The sequence below is a fragment of the Chlorocebus sabaeus genome, chromosome 14 (genome assembly GCF_047675955.1).
Source record: "Chlorocebus sabaeus isolate Y175 chromosome 14, mChlSab1.0.hap1, whole genome shotgun sequence".
In the NCBI taxonomy this organism is placed as follows: domain Eukaryota; kingdom Metazoa; phylum Chordata; class Mammalia; order Primates; family Cercopithecidae; genus Chlorocebus; species Chlorocebus sabaeus.
Genome location: NC_132917.1, coordinates 48,254,277 through 48,273,041, shown reverse-complemented (window position 1 = coordinate 48,273,041; position 18,765 = coordinate 48,254,277). Strand labels below are relative to the sequence as shown.

General features: G+C 40.8%; 1 protein-coding gene across 4 annotated transcripts in view; it reads right to left on the bottom strand.

Annotated features, from left to right (window-relative positions):
• The window catches only part of PPP1R21 (protein phosphatase 1 regulatory subunit 21), a 70,724-nt gene extending 59,960 nt beyond the window's left edge, over nt 1–10,764 (bottom strand). For 3 of the 4 annotated variants that reach the window (XM_038006911.2, XM_007970697.3, XM_007970698.3), the window contains exons 1-2: nt 10,532–10,764; nt 481–549 (exon numbers count right to left, since the gene is read on the bottom strand). Coding sequence is in view for 2 of the 4 variants with exons in the window: in XM_007970697.3 (XP_007968888.2) it covers nt 481–549; nt 10,532–10,588 (126 nt within the window). In the remaining 2 variants the exon portion in view is untranslated. Of the gene's footprint in view, nt 1–480; nt 550–10,205; nt 10,228–10,531 lie in introns of those variants that run through there. The other variant, XM_073022956.1, reaches the window with a different exon arrangement.
• Nucleotides 10,765–18,765: the final 8,001 nt, after the last annotated feature.

Here is an 18,765-nt window from a genome sequence, read left to right as displayed (position 1 = left end):
TCAGAGTATCCTGATTAACACAGGTTATTACTATCAAATAGCTCAACTAAAGGCAAGATTTAGGGACTAAATGATTCACACAGTGGAATCTACTTATTAGAGACCTCCCATCTGCTGAGTGAGAGGGATTCAAATAGGAATATGGCATAGCCTCCCTCAGAGAGCTGTCTGATGACAACTGATAAGAAGCCTCAATAATCCAGATAAACTGAGCTAAGTGAAGGCCTTGAGGCACAGGAGTAAGGCACTAGACAAAGTTACATAATATCTTTTTTATAATTTTTAACTAAGGAAAGTAAAGTACCTCATATTCTTACCTAAGCAAGTAGGAAAATTAACCACAAAAAACTGTATTACTGTCCCTTATCCCTAGTGAATCAGTGTCAAGAGTTGGAACTTTAACCCAGAAAACCCAATGAACCTGTTTTGAGCAACACCAATTGCTAACAACCCTCACAACACAAATACCCTGTTGCCCACCTTTAAAGCTGCAGAATTTGCTTGTTCATCCACAACACCTTTTTTCAGAACCTGATTCTGAGCCCGAAGCTGAAAACAGAGAAAGCAATAATTAATTTTTAATATAAAGCAATTGGTTATATCAGGAAATCACATCGATTTTAAAGGCAACATTACATTACACTGAGTAAGTAGCTTCTCACAAATATATGAGAACAAAAAAGTATTAGACCCAAAGAGGGTAGTAGACAGGATAATTCACCATTTTACAGATAAGGACACACAGGCTGAGTTGCCCAGTGACATACCAAAAATCAATGGCAAAACTGGGACTAAAATCCAGTCTCCTAATTTCTAGTGTGTCACTCTTTCTATAAAACCAAGTCCCACCCCTAAATAAAAACTAATACAATAAATAATAGGGTACTGAATATGCCATGTTCCTTGAAATTCTGACACACAATTCATTTGTAAAATACATACAACTGGACTAATTATTAAGTAAGAATTCCACAGAAAATAAAAATGTTGGGGCATCAACATACCCAGCAGGAGACTGTGCCTAATATTAGACATGCAAATGTCATCATCGACAATGGCTTCAGGCATCAGCTGGGGCAGTATACAAAAGCAACTAAGAAGCAGGCTCCATTCAAAAGTTAATAATAATACCCACTTATATTTGAAGGCTCACTACAAACCAGGCACCGTCCTAAGTACTTTCATGTATTACTTCATCTAATCCTCACAATCCTATGAAGTGGGTACCCTAATTACCTCCATTTTACAGATGAGGAAACTAAGGCACAGAGAAGTTAATTAGCAATGCTGAGATTCAGACTCTACCAGTTTGGACTCCAAAGTCATAATGCCAATTAGACAATATTGGCTATTTCACAAAGCTACATGTAAGTGAAAAAAGCAGTGAGCTGGAGAGGTGAGAGATGCCTTTCGAGAAAGAGGTAAAACTTGGGCTTTTCTTCACAGTTAATTATTAAATATTGAGAAATAACGTTATTTTAAATAAAGTATACAAATCAGAAATTATGCAGCTAAATGCATTTTTACTTATGTATGCATCTATACAACCACCACTGACAGGGTTTTAAAAGATAAAATTTACTTCTGTAATAAGAGGAAAATATTCTCAGCAAAAAGAACATAGAGCACTTAAGTATAAATATACAAGTTCATTGCAGCTGAAGCAAGAGGTTTACAGACTAATATTCCCAGGGCTCAGTGCAGATATCATGAAAGACCAGGTTCTTCTCTGAGAAATTGAAAGAATGAGACATCCTTCTATGTGAGCTTTAAAAAAAAAAAAAAAAATCTATTTCTAAAATTAAAAATAAAAAAATTTTAAAAATCTTTCTAATTCTGCATAACTCAGATCTGTCTCCTGAGAACAGAGAACAGAAACGACCCTTTTCTGTGCCAAAAGAACAGGCATATTTGCACGCTAAATCTTAAACTGAGTATTTAAAACTCAATGGAAAATTTAGCTAAGATTCTGAGATAAAATGCAAGAATACTGCAGGATATTCAACAGTTTAAGCAAAAGACAGACTAAAAAGATGAGATTCTTCTATTTTTAGAAAGTTAGAGATGACAGTTCATTACCACAATAGAAAGCAGATCCAAATCTTTGCTCTGCCATTTATTAGACAATATAAGCCTGGTAAATTCACTTAACCTTTCTGAGCTTCAGCTATATGGTCTATAGAATGGGTAAATTCATTTACCCCATCTTCCTTCTTCTGAGGCTACTGTGAGAACCAGGTAAGAAACCTATGTCAAAGCACTTTCTAAACTATAAAATGCTCCACAAATGGAAACAGAACACTTCTTATTAGAACAGATTCAAAATGACAACAGATACCTTTATTATAGCTTGCATGGTGTAAGTCATTGTACACCCTGATTGATATGGGGGAGAGATGTAAAAGATGTGGTCTCTATTTTCAAAGAACTTACACTTTAAAAGGGAAGATAAAATATTAAACGATAACTAGCAATACTAGTATTTCCTGCTTGAAAAAAAAAAAGGAGAAGATATTAAATTCTCTAGAACACGGGTTGGCCAACTAAGGTCTGAGGGCCAAACTGGCATGCTATTTTTAAAGTTTTATTGGAACACAGCCATGCTCATTCATTTACGTACTGTCTATGGTTGCTTTTGAGGTACAATGGAAGACATGAGTAGCTGCAACAGAAACCACATAGCCTCAAGCCTAAAATACTTACTGTGTGGCCTCTTACAGAGTTTGGTAACCTCTGCTCTATAAGTTCAAAAGAGAGAAATACCACTTTAATGTTGATTTCCATGAAGCAGTGTCCTACTTTTTAAGCAAATATCAACATACCCTTGAATAATGTGCTACTTAGCAGAATTCAATAAATACTTTCAAATCCATATAGCCAAAAAAATAACAATACTGCTTCAGTCTCTAGATTTTATTTTATATACCTAAAGTCTTTAGATTTTATTTTACAAATCTAAAGTCTTTAGATTTTATTTCATATCCCTGTCTTAGCTGCAATCTGTAATCTCTTACATGTCTTCATTGTGTGATATTTAGAAGCTCCTAATGACTACCTCAAGGACTAAGAATGAAGCTTCAAGTTCACTGAACTGATAATTTCCTGTAGGACCAGAACGACAGCAATTAATTTTAAGAAAAATAACCTCATCTTTCATTCCTAAGGCACACTGAAGAGTATTGAAAGCAAACTGAACAGACTGCTTTGTTAAAAACCAAAATGAAACTTTCAAGCTATTGCTGTTAGGAATTTAATATAACTGATTATAACCAAAAAAAATTAGGATTTTCCTTTGGAAAATATTTTTTGCTAAACTGGTAACTCAAACACGGTTTCAATGAAACCATTTAACAGACAATGCAGCTTTTTAAGAAACTGTTATCTGAAACACCTTTCTATTACTTAGTAGGTAGAAATGGGGGAAGATGATAAGCTTGCATACTCTACTGCCATTTTAACTACTCTTTGGGGCATTTGACGTTTTTCTGTATTTCAGCATCACTTCTGCCACTCTTACTGCATTACTGAATGAGCAGCTTATAAAATGCTGAGCTGCTCTTATTAGCCTGATTTGTTTTAATTATTTTATTTATTTATTTATTTTGAGACTGACTCTCGCTCTGTTGCCCAGGCTGAAGTGTAGTGGTGTGATCTCAGCTCACTGCAGCCTCCACCTCTCGGGTTCAAGCGATTCTCCTGCCTCAGCCTCCCGAGAAGCTGGGATTATAGGCATGCACCACCACACCTGGCTAATTTTTTTATTTTTAGTAGAGACAGGGTTTCACCATGTTGGCCAGGCTGGTCTTGAACTCCTGGCCTCAAGTGATCTGCCTGCCTCAGCCTCCCAAAGTGCTGGGATTACAGGCGTGAGTCACCACATCCAGCCAGCCTGGTCTTTTAGAATCTATCTTTCTCTGCACCAGTATTCACCACAGAGGGGAGGCAAATGAACGCTGTTTCTCTTTCAGATATAGGTATAAGATTACCAGACGGTCACTACTGCCTCTAGGAGTCCAGAAGGAAGACTCCAACGCATATGACATACCTGAGAAACAATTGCCCTGAAGTTTCTATTAGTATAGAAAAGCTCTCCGGCAGATGATAGAGGTTATTTTCAACAGCTGTGCACCAAGCTCTTCTGTGCCATTCAGTGGGGGAAGAGTACCTCTGAATCCCTCTTAATCCTTTTAAATCTCATATTTCCTTGTTTTGTAATCTTCTGATTCATTTTACCCTTACTTTGAAAGCACAGCCCTTCCTCAGTTTGGCCAACCAAATCCCACCTGTTCTCTAGGATCCTGCTTTTTACCTCTGGCCCTACTTCCTCCATAAGTTTTCCTAATCACTCCCTGACTCCCTATGGCCCACAGAGAGTCTGTGCCTCAGTTCCTTTGGCACTTACTAACAACAAAACATCTCTTATTAAACTATTCAGTTTTAATTTTACTTCTAAAATCAGTAAAGTTTACATTTTACTAATATACATATTTCTGTATAGGCTGGGCACGGTGGCTTACGCCTGTAATCACAGCACTTTGGGAGGCCAAGGTGGGCAGATCACCTGAGGTCAGGAGTTCAAAACCAGCCTAGCCAACATGGCAAAACCCCGTATCTATTAAAAATACAAAAATCAGCCAGGCACGGTGGCAGGCACCTGTAATCCCAGCTACTCGGGAGGCTGAGGCAGGAGAATTGCTTGAACCCAGGAGACAGAGGTTGCAGTGAGCCAAGATCACACCACTGCACTCCAGCCTGGGAGACAGAGCAAATCAATCAATCAATCAATCAATTTCTGTATTCATTTCCCACCTGCCAACTTAAACTGTTCTCCATGGTAAAGACTACAGTATACTTCCTTGTATTTCCTGCCTGCAATGAAAGATCAATGCTATGGATAGAGAAGGAACTCAATAAATTTTTAGTTAATTAATCAGATCAGTTAATTTGATTAATCAAATTAATCAAATCAAATTAATAAGTTATACCACATATAAAGGTGTTTAAATGTAATACATTATATAAGAGATTGCCATTACTTTAACAGTTCTCTTTGAAGACTCTCCAAATAATGTGAACCTCATGGTCCTATTGGACACCAAGAATCCTTAAAAGCCTTGAGCCTAGCTCTCTAATGACCAGTGCCCAGACCTGCTCTCTATGACGGTGGTTCTGGAATAGCCTAGCTTCAGTCAGGCCTATCACACAGCTGTTTCTCCTAGGACAGAGAGTGGTGGTAAGCTCACCATGACTTCGCTCATGCCACTCTGACAATATGTGATAGACTAAATGGCCCAAGATTAGGGATTTATTACCTTCAATCACAAAATGTTGGAAGAATTTGTGGGGAAAGTGAGATGAACCACTCATATGCATTTTCTCAGCTAATCTCAAAATCTTCTGTGTTAGAACCACTTTTACATGACCGTCTTCATGCAATGGACTTTTTTTTTTTTTGACATTTATACATACTTTATAACCCTATAAAATAAACCTTTAAACATACAGTCTTTTCTTCAATATACAGTGATGTGTGCAAGACAACCCCACGCCACACTAAAACCCTGATTCAAAGCTTCAGAATACTGAAGTCATGTGCAGACCCCAGCTGCAGTTATCTGGCCTGGATGACCCCTAAAACTCCTTCCAGTCCTAACATTTTAAGTATTCCAAATTACTGGGAATCCTTAGTCTTTCTTTCTGCCTACTTACTTGTTCCTATTCCAGGACAGGGATGAAGTACGTGCAGGCTACATATTATGCAGTAGCTGGGGTTACTTTGTCACTGAGGCAGGAAAAAACTCACATCTGCCTCAAATGGCATCCTTTCCCCTGCTCCTGCTCCCATGCAGAGAAACTCACTAGGACAAAACCTCAACCCTTGCAGTTTAGCTAACCCTCCGTGAACTGGTGAGTAGATCAGTTAAACTAAAGAGGAAGAGGAGGTTGCCCCTTGTCTTTCCAGGGCCTTGTCCCAAGTGTGGTTTTGGACAGTTGCAATACTCTCACCTGGAAGCAGAATCTCAGGCCCCATCCCAGACCTACTAACCCAGAATCTGCAGCTTAACAAGGTCTTCAAGTGAGTAATTTAGACATTTATGTCTGTGATGCACAGACCCAGGGTCTAAGCTAGCGCTGTCCAACAGAGTACTCAATAGCTACATGTGGCTATTTAAATTAAATTATTCAAATTAAATAAAACCTAAAATTCAGTTCCTCAGTCACACACTAGCTACATTTCAAGCACTCAACAGCCATGCATGGCTAGTGGTTACCCTGCTGGACAGCACAGATACAGAACATTTTCATTCTCTTGGAAACTTCCATTGGATAGCACTGAACACAAACCTGTTTTCCAACCCAACTTTACTAGTAAATTCTACCTACACATCAGGGTCAAAAAAAAAAAAGAAAGAAAAAAAAAAGCTCATACTCAATTTTAATCCTATCCAGCTCCTGAGTCTATAAAAGTGGGTGATAAATCAGGTACTGCCAAATCCTGTTATCTGGAGAGCAAACATGCTGGATCAAAACTGATCCTTTCTCAATATGAGAAGCTGTGTACTAAGAGTAGAAGTCTAAAAAGTTCCCAAAGGCAATCCCCTTTGCAAGTAAAGGAAGCATCAATTGCAAAGTAAACTGTAGAGAAATCATGGATGTTTAGCTTTCCTGCTGGCATCCACTGTCTCAAAAAAACAACAAAAAAAAATCTTTAAAAAGATTATCTTTATTTCTGCCAAGGCTACTCTCCCAATACCATTCCTTGAGCAATGATTTTCAAAGTTAGCATGAACCCAATCACTGGATAGGTTTGTTACAACACAGATTGCTGGGTCTCACTGCTAGCTTCAGATGCAGTAGTGCAGGGTGGACCCAAGAATTTACATTTCGAACCCACTCCCAGATGATATTGTTTCAGGTCCCACACTTTGAGAATCACTGACCCAGGGTAACACAAACATTGGGAAGACAGATAGAACTTGAAACTTGCTTACACACATACCACGGTGCCAGGCAAGAGTGCTCCCATAAAGAAAGCAGGCTAAAATCAAATGAGCCAGAACTGAGCACTTTTTGCCTCTCTTCTCCACAATGAGATACAACAGAGCATCAGAAGCTGAGCAGGTCATGGAAGAAACAGCAAGTCAGAAATGGTTGTTCATCCTTAATCCATAACGTAGCAAGTGAGGTCTTGATTGACTTTCCCTCACATCTTAAGGAGGTAACTCGCATCTGTTATTTATTAACTTCACACACCTCTGAAAACCAACCTCTACACACATTCATTCTCCCTCCCCAAACTCGATTGAACCTGAAATTTTAAAAACCTCAAATGACCCTCTAATTGCCCAAACCATTGGGTCTTAAACTCCCTTTTTACTAACCTTTCCATAACACTTTCTTTTAGCAACCTGTTTGCCTCAGCAATTCTCATCTGCTTTGACCTCCACAGTTCATCTTTTATTTAACTGGACAGTCTGTAATGGGAGCTCCTCAGACCACTATTTGTTTCTTTTTTTTTTTTTTTTTTCTTCCTTTTCAAGAGGAAAGATTTTGAGTGGTGGGACCTTTCCTGGAACAAAGGCTGAAATCTGCATTAAAGAAGAGTAAGAGTCTGCCAGTGTCCTTGGCTTAGAGATCATGCTTGCTGCTCTCTTGATGGGCTTCCTTCTACAGATTGAGGACATCTTTTTCCTTTGTATCCTAAATAAGGCAGAAAAATTATGCAACTGGATTTCAACATCAGCCCACGATACTTGTACCAGGGAAGGTAATAAAAAGGCAGAATACCCTTAGGCACAGGGCTGGAGAGAGCACAGATCTTATCCAGAAATTGCCTGCTACTAGAATTGACAGGGAATAAAAAGCACAAGAAATCTTTTTTTTCAGGATCTGTTCTCTTGTGTTCTGAAATTCCCATCACATTGCAATTAAAAGAAAGAAAACTGGGATGGTCCAATAGGGGAGATGACCCCAAGTCTGGCAGGTTTCCTATAGTCTCCTTAGCATCTCTTCCTCCTCCAGGCACATCCTTCCCACAGGTGTTTCCCAATTTCCACCCTAATTAACTCTCAAAGTGCATCGTGATGGGACTTACTCCAAAAGTGCTAGCCTTTGTCCTGACTTTTAGTCAGTCCATCTCCATTAGAAAGTTTCAGTCATTACTTCCAACATCACCTCATACGTGAGTAACAAATTTAGTGTGCCTTCCAACCCTAAAATTCCTAGACTGTATCTAACCTCCCTTACAGCCCTTCACTCTGAAGGGGCTCTTCTTCCCGCTGGCCCTCATTGTGTCAGTGGCTCAGAACTGCAGGGACAACTCTGAGTCTTCCCACACTCACCAAGTCCCAAAATGAATGAGACGCAAGGATGAATGCCTTATATCTTTCACTAGTGCCATGCACATAGCAGGCACTCGAAAAAAAGGAAAGCTGAAAAGCATTTTTTAACCATAATTCCTGAATCAAGCCCCTTCTCTACAGCCCAGAAGTCATTAACTTTATACAAACCTACATTACTCTCCCAAAATCTATTTCAACAGTCTACTGTCTGCTCTTTTCCCCACCAATCTTTCCCTATTTCAATCCATCCTCCACAGTTATCGGTGTCCTTCCTATAAGTAACGTCACTCCCCTGCTTAACCTTTGGGGTCTCTCCATTACTCAAAAGGTAAAGTTCACTCTTCTTACTTGACATTCACAACCTTTCACGATGGGGTCCAAATTATCTCTCCACCCTCATTTCACCACTCTCTGCCGTGTGAAGGCTCATTAAGAGTAATCTTAATGAACTTTCATACCAGCAAACATGGACTGTTCCCTTTCCCTGGAAAGCTACCACTCCCTCATTTCCTCTTCTCTAATCCCCACTATAACCTCAACGTTTACCCAATGTCTTCGGTAGTCCCACTGAACTGACACTTGTCATACTATATCATAACTATGTACTACGTTAGAATACTCCATTAAAGGTGACTTGTTAAGCTGGAACCCTGCCTCACTCAACAGACCCTGGCAGACTGCTCACAGGGGGCACATATTGTGTGTTGAACAAGCTTACATATCCAAAAACTTTTCAGTTTTTATTACTTTGGGAGGCTATACAATTATTTCAGCAATGTAGTCCCTACTCAAAACATTTTTCGAACGCCCCTCTTGCCATTTGGAATGGCCTTCTGAGCTTGCTGGCTCTCTGGAGAAGAAAATCAGTCCCCTCCCTTTATGCTCACGGAACATTTTCTTATTTTTTTCCTTCTTTTCACAGGTGTTGATCATGAAACATTTTCAACCAAAAATAGTAGAGCCAAATTTGAGCATTGCCAACCTCCACCCACCTCCCTTCATCACATGGATTTGTTCCAAACAACTTCTGGCCCTTCAAGCAAGGAAATACTCCTTCAGAAAATGAAGACTTGCCATCACTAACATTGTGCCACAGGCTGTTAAGACAATTTCAAATGGAAATGCAACAAAGTTTTGCTAATGGTAGCATCACTGAAATAAGTATAGTATCTCAAAATATTCCTATTTGATGGTGAGGACTTAAGTGTGTATGTTTAGGCACTGGTTTTATTTTTCAAAGAATATTTCATCTTGCTATTTGTTGAATGAAATCCTAAGGTATAAAATGTGTCTCAGTTTCTCCAAATTGCAAAAAGGGATTACTATCTTCCCATTAACTCCATGAATGCCAAGATCACGGAAAACTAGGCTTAATGATTGTTGAATCAATTTCCAAAGATGTAAAATTCTGCTTTAATAACTTCATTAAAATATTCTTAAACTAGAAACACCCTACCCAGAAACTGCAGCATCCTTTTCCAAGGAAAGGGTTCTATCATTTAAGAGACTGATGCCATAAACACGACAAAGGGGCAGGTCCCCATGTTGCTTAACATGTATTGAGCACCTGCTGGGTGTCTACCCCATTCCAGGTGACTGAGGGACAAGAGAAAGAATAGAGCCGTAGCACTCAAGCTTTCAAAATCATTCCTGACAACCTCTTGCCAAAGCAGTGAATACATTCATAACCACCCATCCCTAGTGAAGCAGTTTACCCGAATGTCTCCACCCTCTCGAATTGATTCGGGGGAAGATAAATCTCTTTAACCTCATATCATCCCTGCGGGAGGGGAGAAGGGTTGATCTTCCCCATTCCTAGGCTGAGAAAATTGAGGAATCAGCGAGGGGAGGAGTGGTCCACACCTTTCCCTTCCCTTCTCGGCCAGCATTAGAGGCAAGAAGCCAGAATTTCTGACATCCCAGTCCCAAGCCTGCTACTTCAGTGAAAAGCAAGAATCAAACTCCAGCTCCTTCCTGCAGAAACGCTCACGGACCCAGACACCGCCCGGCCCCATCTCCTAGGAGCTGCAGGTGGAGGCACCGTAATGGTGGACGGAGGCGGCGGAGGGGAAAGGTGGGGCGCGCTCGCGTGCCCCTCCCGCAGTACCCTTCGGTCCCGACAAGTCGCTGCCACGGCAACCCGAGGCCGCAGGGCGGGGGACCCCCTACTCCCAGACCACGATGGGTACCTTCGAGTACTCCTGAGCCAGCTTCTGGTACTTCCCCTGCAACTCAGCCGAGGCCATGGCCTCCCCCTCCCCGTACAGGCCAGGCCGCCCAGGCGGCTCAGCCTGTCTCCCGCCCCCAAACCCAGACACGCTCCCGGGAACGGCTCAGGGAGTCTCTGCCTGCTTGGCCACCGCCGCCGCCGCCGCGCCTCCTCCTCCACTTCCGGGTTCGCGGGGTGGGAGGAAGGCGGAGTGGGGCCGGGGGCGGAGCGACTACAGAGGGCGGGGCGACGTCTGGCGTCACTGCCCCACCCTTCGCACCCGAATACGTGCGTGCGTAGCGTCACCGGCATGCCTGGGCTGTACCTCTGGGACCATGGGGCGCCATCTTGACGCATGGTCCAAGATGGCGACCTGGAACGCACAACGAGAGAATCAAGAGGGGAAGAGAATCATGAGAGCCTATAAAATGGGCGTAGGACCTAGGAGAGGGACGATAATTGCGAAGAGCAGAGGGCCGGAAGAAGAAACATTCTAAGCGCATCAAGAATTCTGGCTGACTCCCCGCAGCCCCGGGTTTCCATGGCAACCGTCTGTCGCTAGATCGTTACGTCTTTCACAAGCATGGAAAGATTTGTGTATTCGGCTATTTTGTTATCCGCATATTATAGCATCTGCACTGTAAACTCTCAGACCTCCCCCAAATTGGTAACTTTTGCCGCTGCCACTGGCCCCGGCTCCAAACTTTCACTGTCCTGTATATCGTCATTGACATTTCTTTGTGTCCGTCTCTACCCACCTCATCCGCCCACTCCTCCCCCTTTACACATACCACATCAGAGCTTTTTCTGGGTACTGAGTAAAAGACCTTTAGGAAATTTCAGGTATTTATTCGTTCTATGCATGCAGAGTAGATATGAAAAGCGAAAAAAAAAATTGAAGCAAAAATAGTCTGCCGGAGAAATTTTATGCGGATATTGCTTGAATTAAAAGCCTGCCTCCTTCATTTAAATGTTTTAAAGATACTGTTCTAGGTATTGTATGCGTTGCAGCATTACAATGTTCATTAATAGAGAAATTAGTAAATATAGGGTATATGTTTGCCATAAATTACAATGTGGCAGTTAAAATTAATAACCTAGATCTATATATGTGTATATAAACATGGCAAACCATGTCAAATGTAAAAAGCAAATTGCAGTACACTATAGTATGAAAGGATACTTTTTAAAATACAAAGTAACATTTTTGTTGTTAATGGACACATGTACTAAAAATACAGAAACAAAAACTGAAAGGAAACACATCAAATTCTGGATAGTAGTTGCCTTTAGTGAGAAAAGGGGAAAGGAGATGAGGGGAGCATAAACTTTCTCCTTATTTCTTTAATTTTTTAAAGTAAGTATAACAACATTTTAACGTTTATTATCTAGGTAATAGGTAGAGGAATATTATATTGGCACTTTAGAATGCTTGAAAATTTCCATGAGTAAAAAAGTGTTAATGCTATTTTTATTTGACTATTAGCCAGGAATTTTATAGTGAATTTTCAGCCATTGTAGTGTGTAAGAGAATTACAAACTTTTTAAAAATGTTCAGTTTTCAATTTGCTCATAGTCAGATCCCACTGTCTAGCAAACTTTCAGAACAATAATTTTTTAAATTATTACTCTTAGTTTTCTATGGCACCACCAAGAGGCAGAATTAAATATTGTAAGTGTATCTCAATGCTATGTAAAATAATGGAATTTTTTATTATTTAAAAAATTGCCGGCTGGGCGCTGTGGCTCACGCCTGTAATCCCAGCACTTTCGGAGGCCAAGGTGGGCGGATCACCCGAGGTCGGGAGTTGAAGACCAGCCTGGCCAACATGGTGTAACCCTGTCTCTACAAAAAACACAAAAAATGAGTCTGGCGTGGTAGCAGGCGCCTGTAATCCCAGCTACTTGGGAGGCTGAGGCAGGAGAATTGCTTGAACCCAGGAGGTTGAGGTTGTAGTGAACCGAGATGGCGCCACTGCACTCCAGCCTGGATGACACAGCAAGACTCAAGTCTCAAAAAAAAAAAAAAAAAATTGCCATTCCGGAAATGACATTCCAAGGAAAGAATGTGCAGTGTTAGCCAGAGAGTCTGTATAAGTTCATTTTACTGAATTTAGAATTTTATTTTGCACTACTGAATCCAGTTGCTCTATCAGATGCATTGTTTTAAACTCCTAATTGATAAATCTGAATACATTTAAATTAAGAATCTCTTACTGAAAAGACACTATTAAGCGAGTGAAAAGACAAACCACAGGGCGAAAGATGTTTTCTATATGTATATCCAACGTAGAAAGGTCTCTTATCCAAATATATAAAGAGTTCTTACAAATCATTAAGGAAAAAAGGCAAACAAATAGAAAAATGACCAAGAGACTTCCAGAGGGGAAGAGAATCATGAGAGCCTATAGAATGGGCTTCAAAAAGGGAGGTAGACAAATGGCCAATAAACAGGCAATGGGGTGTTCAGTTCCATTAATAATAAGGAAGAAGTGAAATTCAAACCACAGTGATACACCACAGCACACACACAAAAATGGCTAAAATTAAAAAGACAAGTGTTAGTGGGGATGTGAAACAAGAGAAACTCATAAAATGCTGGTAGGAATGTAAACTGCAACAGTCAGTTACAAAAAATAATCAGTGTTATCTACCCATTTAAAAAGATACTGCTGGGCGTGGTGACTTACACCTGTTATCCCAGCAGTTTGGGAGGCCAAGACGGGTGGATCACCTGAGGTCAGGAGTTCGAGACCAGCCTGACCAACATTGTGAAACCCCCGTCTCTACTGAAAATACAAAAAATTAGCTGGGCATGGTGGCGTGCACCTGTAATCTCAGCTGCTCAGGAGCCTGAGGCAGGAGAATCGCTTGAACTCTGAAGGCGGGGATTGCAGTGAGCCGAGGTGGTGCCATTGCACTCCAGCCTGAGCAATAGGAGTGAGACTGTGTCTCAAAAAAGAAGAGAAAAGACACATACTCATGACCTAGCAATTCTACTCTTATGTAAATGGCCAGTAAAAATGTGCGTGTATTCACCAAGAATATTCACAGCAGCATTATCCATAATAGCCAAAAATGCACAAAAAAACCTCCAAATGTCTATCAACAAAATGGATAGGTAAATGAGCATTCATGTTATGGAATACTAAACAGCAACAAAAAAGACTGACCTACAGCTACAGTAAATTTTAGATAAGTCTCAAATAATCCAAAGCAAATGTCTGACCTTTGAAAACAAATTACATTGTATGATTTTGTTTACATAGTGTTCAAAGAATGGTAGAACTCAAGTAAAGGTTCAAGTATGCATGCTTGGGTGATAAAACAGAAAAGTAAGGAAGTGATAACCATAAAAGTCAGGAGCATGATTACTTTTGGGGAGGAGAAAATGGTAACTATTTGTATGGGGAATGAGATGGTCTTCAAGGGTATAGGCAGTGTTCTATTTCTTACCTGTGTAATAATGACACGGCTGTGTTAACTTCATGATGATTCCTTGCAAGTTACATATATGTTCTGTGTAGTTTTTTGTATTGGTATTATATTTCACTATATATATATATATATATATATATTTTTTTTTTTTTTTTTTTGAGACAGAGTCTCACTCTGTCGCCCAGGTTGGAGTGCAGTGGTGCAGTCTCTGCTCACTGCAACCTCCACCTCTGGGTTCAAGTGATTCTCCTGCCTCAGCCTCCCAAGTAACTGGGACTACAGGCATCTGCGACCGCACCCAGCTAATTTTTGTATTTTTAGTAGGGATGGGTTTCACCATATTGGCCAGGCTGGTCTTGAACTCCTGACCTTGTGATCTGCCTGCTTTGGCCTCCCAAAGTGCTGGGATTACAGGCGTGAGCCTCCGCACCTGGCCAATGAAATTTTTAAAAATCTCAATAGTCTCATGTTTGCCAGCAATAATTTTCAACCTATAAACATAGTATACTTTGGGGAATGGTGTAAAGGAAGGTTGATGGGAATTATAAATACGCAAGTGCTAGAATGGTCATTAAGTCATTTAAAAACATACTGCTTGGGTTTTTAAAATTTCAGTTGCAAGTGTCAGCAGCTGAACTCAAATTAGCTTGGACTCAGGGAATTTACTGGAAGGATGTGTGGCTATTTTGCAGAAAAACAGGAAGAAATTAGGAGATACAGGACCTCAGACAAAGCCTAGACCAGAAATCTGAATGCTTCTTCAGCTCTCACATTCTCTGTCTCTTCTTGCAGGTCTATATCAACTTCTACAGGGCAGCAAGCATAGTTGCCCACTGCACTGAGCCTTCCATCTCATAGTTTTGCTTCCATTCCCTCCAGAGAAGAACCAGATTGCTTAGCTCCAGTTTGAAAAAATTTCAAGGAGGGTCTCTGATTGGCCCTGCTTCAGTCAGGTGCCTATCCCTGGAACAGTCAGATCTAGCTTGAGGTTTTAGTTACACAGGCAGGCAAGTCAGCTGGGAGGACCCCTAGGTCCTGACCAAGCCAAGACAGACTAGATCACTCTTTCCCTGAACGAACATTTCTGTGGCAGATGCCACCAGGGTAAGCAAGGAACGCACCACCACAGAGGCCAGCAAGGGTCAGAAGGCAGCATCAGACCCCGCATGATGCAGATCAAGGTTCCCTGCCCTTCCCTTGAAGGCACATACCTAGAAGCCATCTTGGGAGGCGAAAGGGTGAAGACAACTCAGAACAAATGAGCATTCATGAAAGAAGGAACTGTTGTAAACCAAAAGAAAACTGTTTTCACTGAAGAGACTAGGATGGTATTAACTGAGTTAGCCGTTGCCCTTCCAGTGAAGTATAGACTTTTGAGGAAGGCTAGATCTGTCACAGAGAAGGGAGAGGCTGCATTTTCTCTGCATACCTAAGCATAATATGAATCAATTGTGGTCACACAGCATGAGCAAGAAAAAAGTTTTGCTTGTGTTGTTCATATATCACCCTGAACAATAGATCTGGCATAAAACAGGACTTGGTTCCTTATGCATCATGGAGGGATAGTGATGGAGAACAGAGCTTGCCAGCTCTCATGTAGGAGACTGTGCAAGATTAAGTTGGGCCCTGGGGCAGAAAAGGGGACTAAGATGGGAACCATCCAGGTCCTGTCTGAAAGGCTACCTCACTTTTATGTGGAGGATGTTCCATACCACAAAGATTGGATACTTTTGAGCCATGTGGCAGGTGGGTGGGTAGAACGAAAACTGCATAGTAGTCGAAGGGCACATACCTATTTTATTATCGTAGATAATGGCTGATACAAAGATGAAAAGTGAGATACTGAGTGAAGCTTGGGAACCCATGATTTGGAGGATGGGTATCAAGTCTGTAAGATGAAAGACTAGCTCCTGATTTGAGGACTATTTTATTATTTTATTTTATTTTACTTTATTTTATTTTATTTTAGATACAGTTTCCCTCCATCACCCAGGCTGGAGTGCAGTGATGCAGTCTCAGCTCACTGCAGCATCCACCTCCTGGGTTCAAGCAATTCTCGTGCCTCAGCCTCCTGAGTAGCTGGAATTATGGGTGTGCACCACCAGGCCTAGCAAATTTATTTTATTTTATTATTTTTTTTTTTTAGTAGAGATGAAGTTTTACCATGTTGGCCAGGCTGGTCTTGAACTCTTAATTGAGGATTATTTTAAATGCAATGCCATTTTCTACATAATCTATCCAATCTAACAGTGAGTGATTCATATTTGAATACATTGCACACTTAACCCCTCACATCCCTAAAAATTCAAATAATGGGGGCAAAAAATGGGATTTTGCCGACTTACAGCAGGCTCTGGTATGTAGTGTTTACAGTCAATCCTTATTATTTATGGACTCTGTATCTGCGAATTTGCCTACTAGCTAAAATTTATTGGTAACCCCCGAATCAATACTCACAGTACTTTCATGGTCATTTGTAGACATGCACACAGCAGTGAAAAGATTTGAGTCACTGGAAGCCCACATTCCCAGCTGCGGTCAGAGAAGACGATGCTCACTTTCTTGTTTCAGCTCTCGTATTGTAAATGTGTGATCCTTTTGCTGATCATGTTTTTTGCATTTCTGTTGGTGATTTTGCTGTTTAAAATGACCTGCAAGCAAAGTGCTGAAGTGCCATCCAGTATTCCTAAGCACCAAAAGGCTGTGGTGTGCCTTATGGAGAAAATACAGATGTATGATAAGTTTTATTCAGGCATGAGTTATAGTGCCGTTTGATGTTAATGAATTAACAATATATATTAGTAAGGTATCTTTAAACAGAAACACACATAAAACAAAGTTATATATTGATCGGCTGACGAAAATGCTATGACCAGAGGGTCACAGGAACTTAACCCTGTATTTTCCTTAGGAGTAATGTGATTTGCTGATTCAATGTTTGCTGCGATTTTTAGAGTACAACTACTATAAGTAATGAGATCCAATTGTTTATAGATCGAGAACAGTGTGGAACTTCCCTTGGTCACACAAACAATGATTGATTATGCCATCAGTAGAGTCATGTGTTTACTATCTTGGCTGTGAGATACATTTTCCATGTTTGCGCACACTTGAAAATCAAGAGCTTTTTTCAAGTTTCAGGGCTCTCTCCACGTCCTTTAAATCATGCATTCTACTTCATAGTAACTTGCTGAATGTGGCCGCTACTACAGTGATATTGGAAGACCAGTTAGCCCCACTAGCACTTCCCCAAACAGTCACTAAAATAACTAAGCGAAGATTTTCTCTGGCCTGGTTTTACAGTCACCATGGCTGGTTACCATACTTGATTACTGGGCTAACGAACAACTAAGATGTATATATGGAAGGACGTAGGGGAAGATTTAAGGAAGGTACCTGGTGGGCTTTTTATGACAGCACACTGTCCTTGTTGTTATTTTTGTTTTTAATCCAGTGCAAAAATGCATGTCACTCTATCTTAAATTGAAAGGAAAAGAGGAGAGGGGTGGGCAAGGAAGAAAAGAACTTTCCTTCACGTGATTTTCTCTTGAGCAACTAGCTCCAAAGTTCAGGTTTAAAAAGTGCTCTCTGAGGCAAAAATCTGAACAAATTCTGGTGATTTGCAACTTTGAGGAGTCCTACTAAAAATAGGAATTCAGTACTTTGAAGTTTTGCAACTTTTTTTTTTTTTTTTGACTTTACCCCAGTGCTTTTCATATCTCAGTTACAGCAACACAGAAGACCAACTGAGCAAGCATAGAGTCCCGACGTTTCTTGTCCAGAGTCACATAGCGGCACAGCAGAACCGAAACCAGGACCCAGGTCCTCCACCTCTACTGCAGATTGTACTTTCCCTAAGTTAGGCTAAGTGCCCCCATGTGGGAAACCCTTTACTTTTTAGCTTAAAAAAGAAGAAGAATGAGTTCTAGACAGGATTGAAGTGCCAAAGCAAGCCTTATATTTCTCAGTATTTGTTTGAACTTGTACCTTCACAAAAACATAGCATTGGAGTTGTTTGGAGGGGATCGGGGGATCAGGGTGGGGGCTGATAAAAGTATCCAGTACTTTTTTTGCTCACAAAATCCAAGAGCAGGGTCTCAGGGAGTGGGTGGGAAGCAGACACAGTGACATTTTACAGCTCGAACTTCATCTCTCTCCACTTCTGTCCTTCTATCTCTGCTTCATTCTTGTTTATTCTCTTCTCCCAAAACTGGTTTTTTTTCCTGCCTCCCTGTATAATGACAGGAAATAGCCACCTACAGCACCCAGATTTATATAAATTAGCATACTAGATTTTTTTAAGTTTATGACTTTTTATCATGGACAGTTTTAAAAGATGTGCAAAAATAAAAATAAGAGTGTAGTGAACCCCATGTACCCCTTATGCAGTCTCAGCAGTTCCCAACTTTAGGTCTATAACTCCATCCACGTTCTCTCACCCGACTTGATTCATCTGAAATAAATCTCAGACATTATTTTATGCTTAAATGTTTCAGTAAACACCTCTAAGAGAAAAGAGTTCCCCTGGCCCTTTTTTATTGATGGAAGTCTGGCTCTGTTGCCCAGGCTAGAGTGCGGTGGCACCATCTCAGCTCAGTGCAGCCTTCACCTCCTGGGTTCAAGTAAGTCTCCTGAGTAGCTGGGATTACAGGCACCCACCACCACGCCCAGCTAATTTTTTTGTTTTATATTTTTTGTACAGACGGCGTTTCACCATTTGGTCAGGTTGGTCTCAAACTTGTGACCTCAAGTGATCAGCCCACCTCGGCCTCCCAA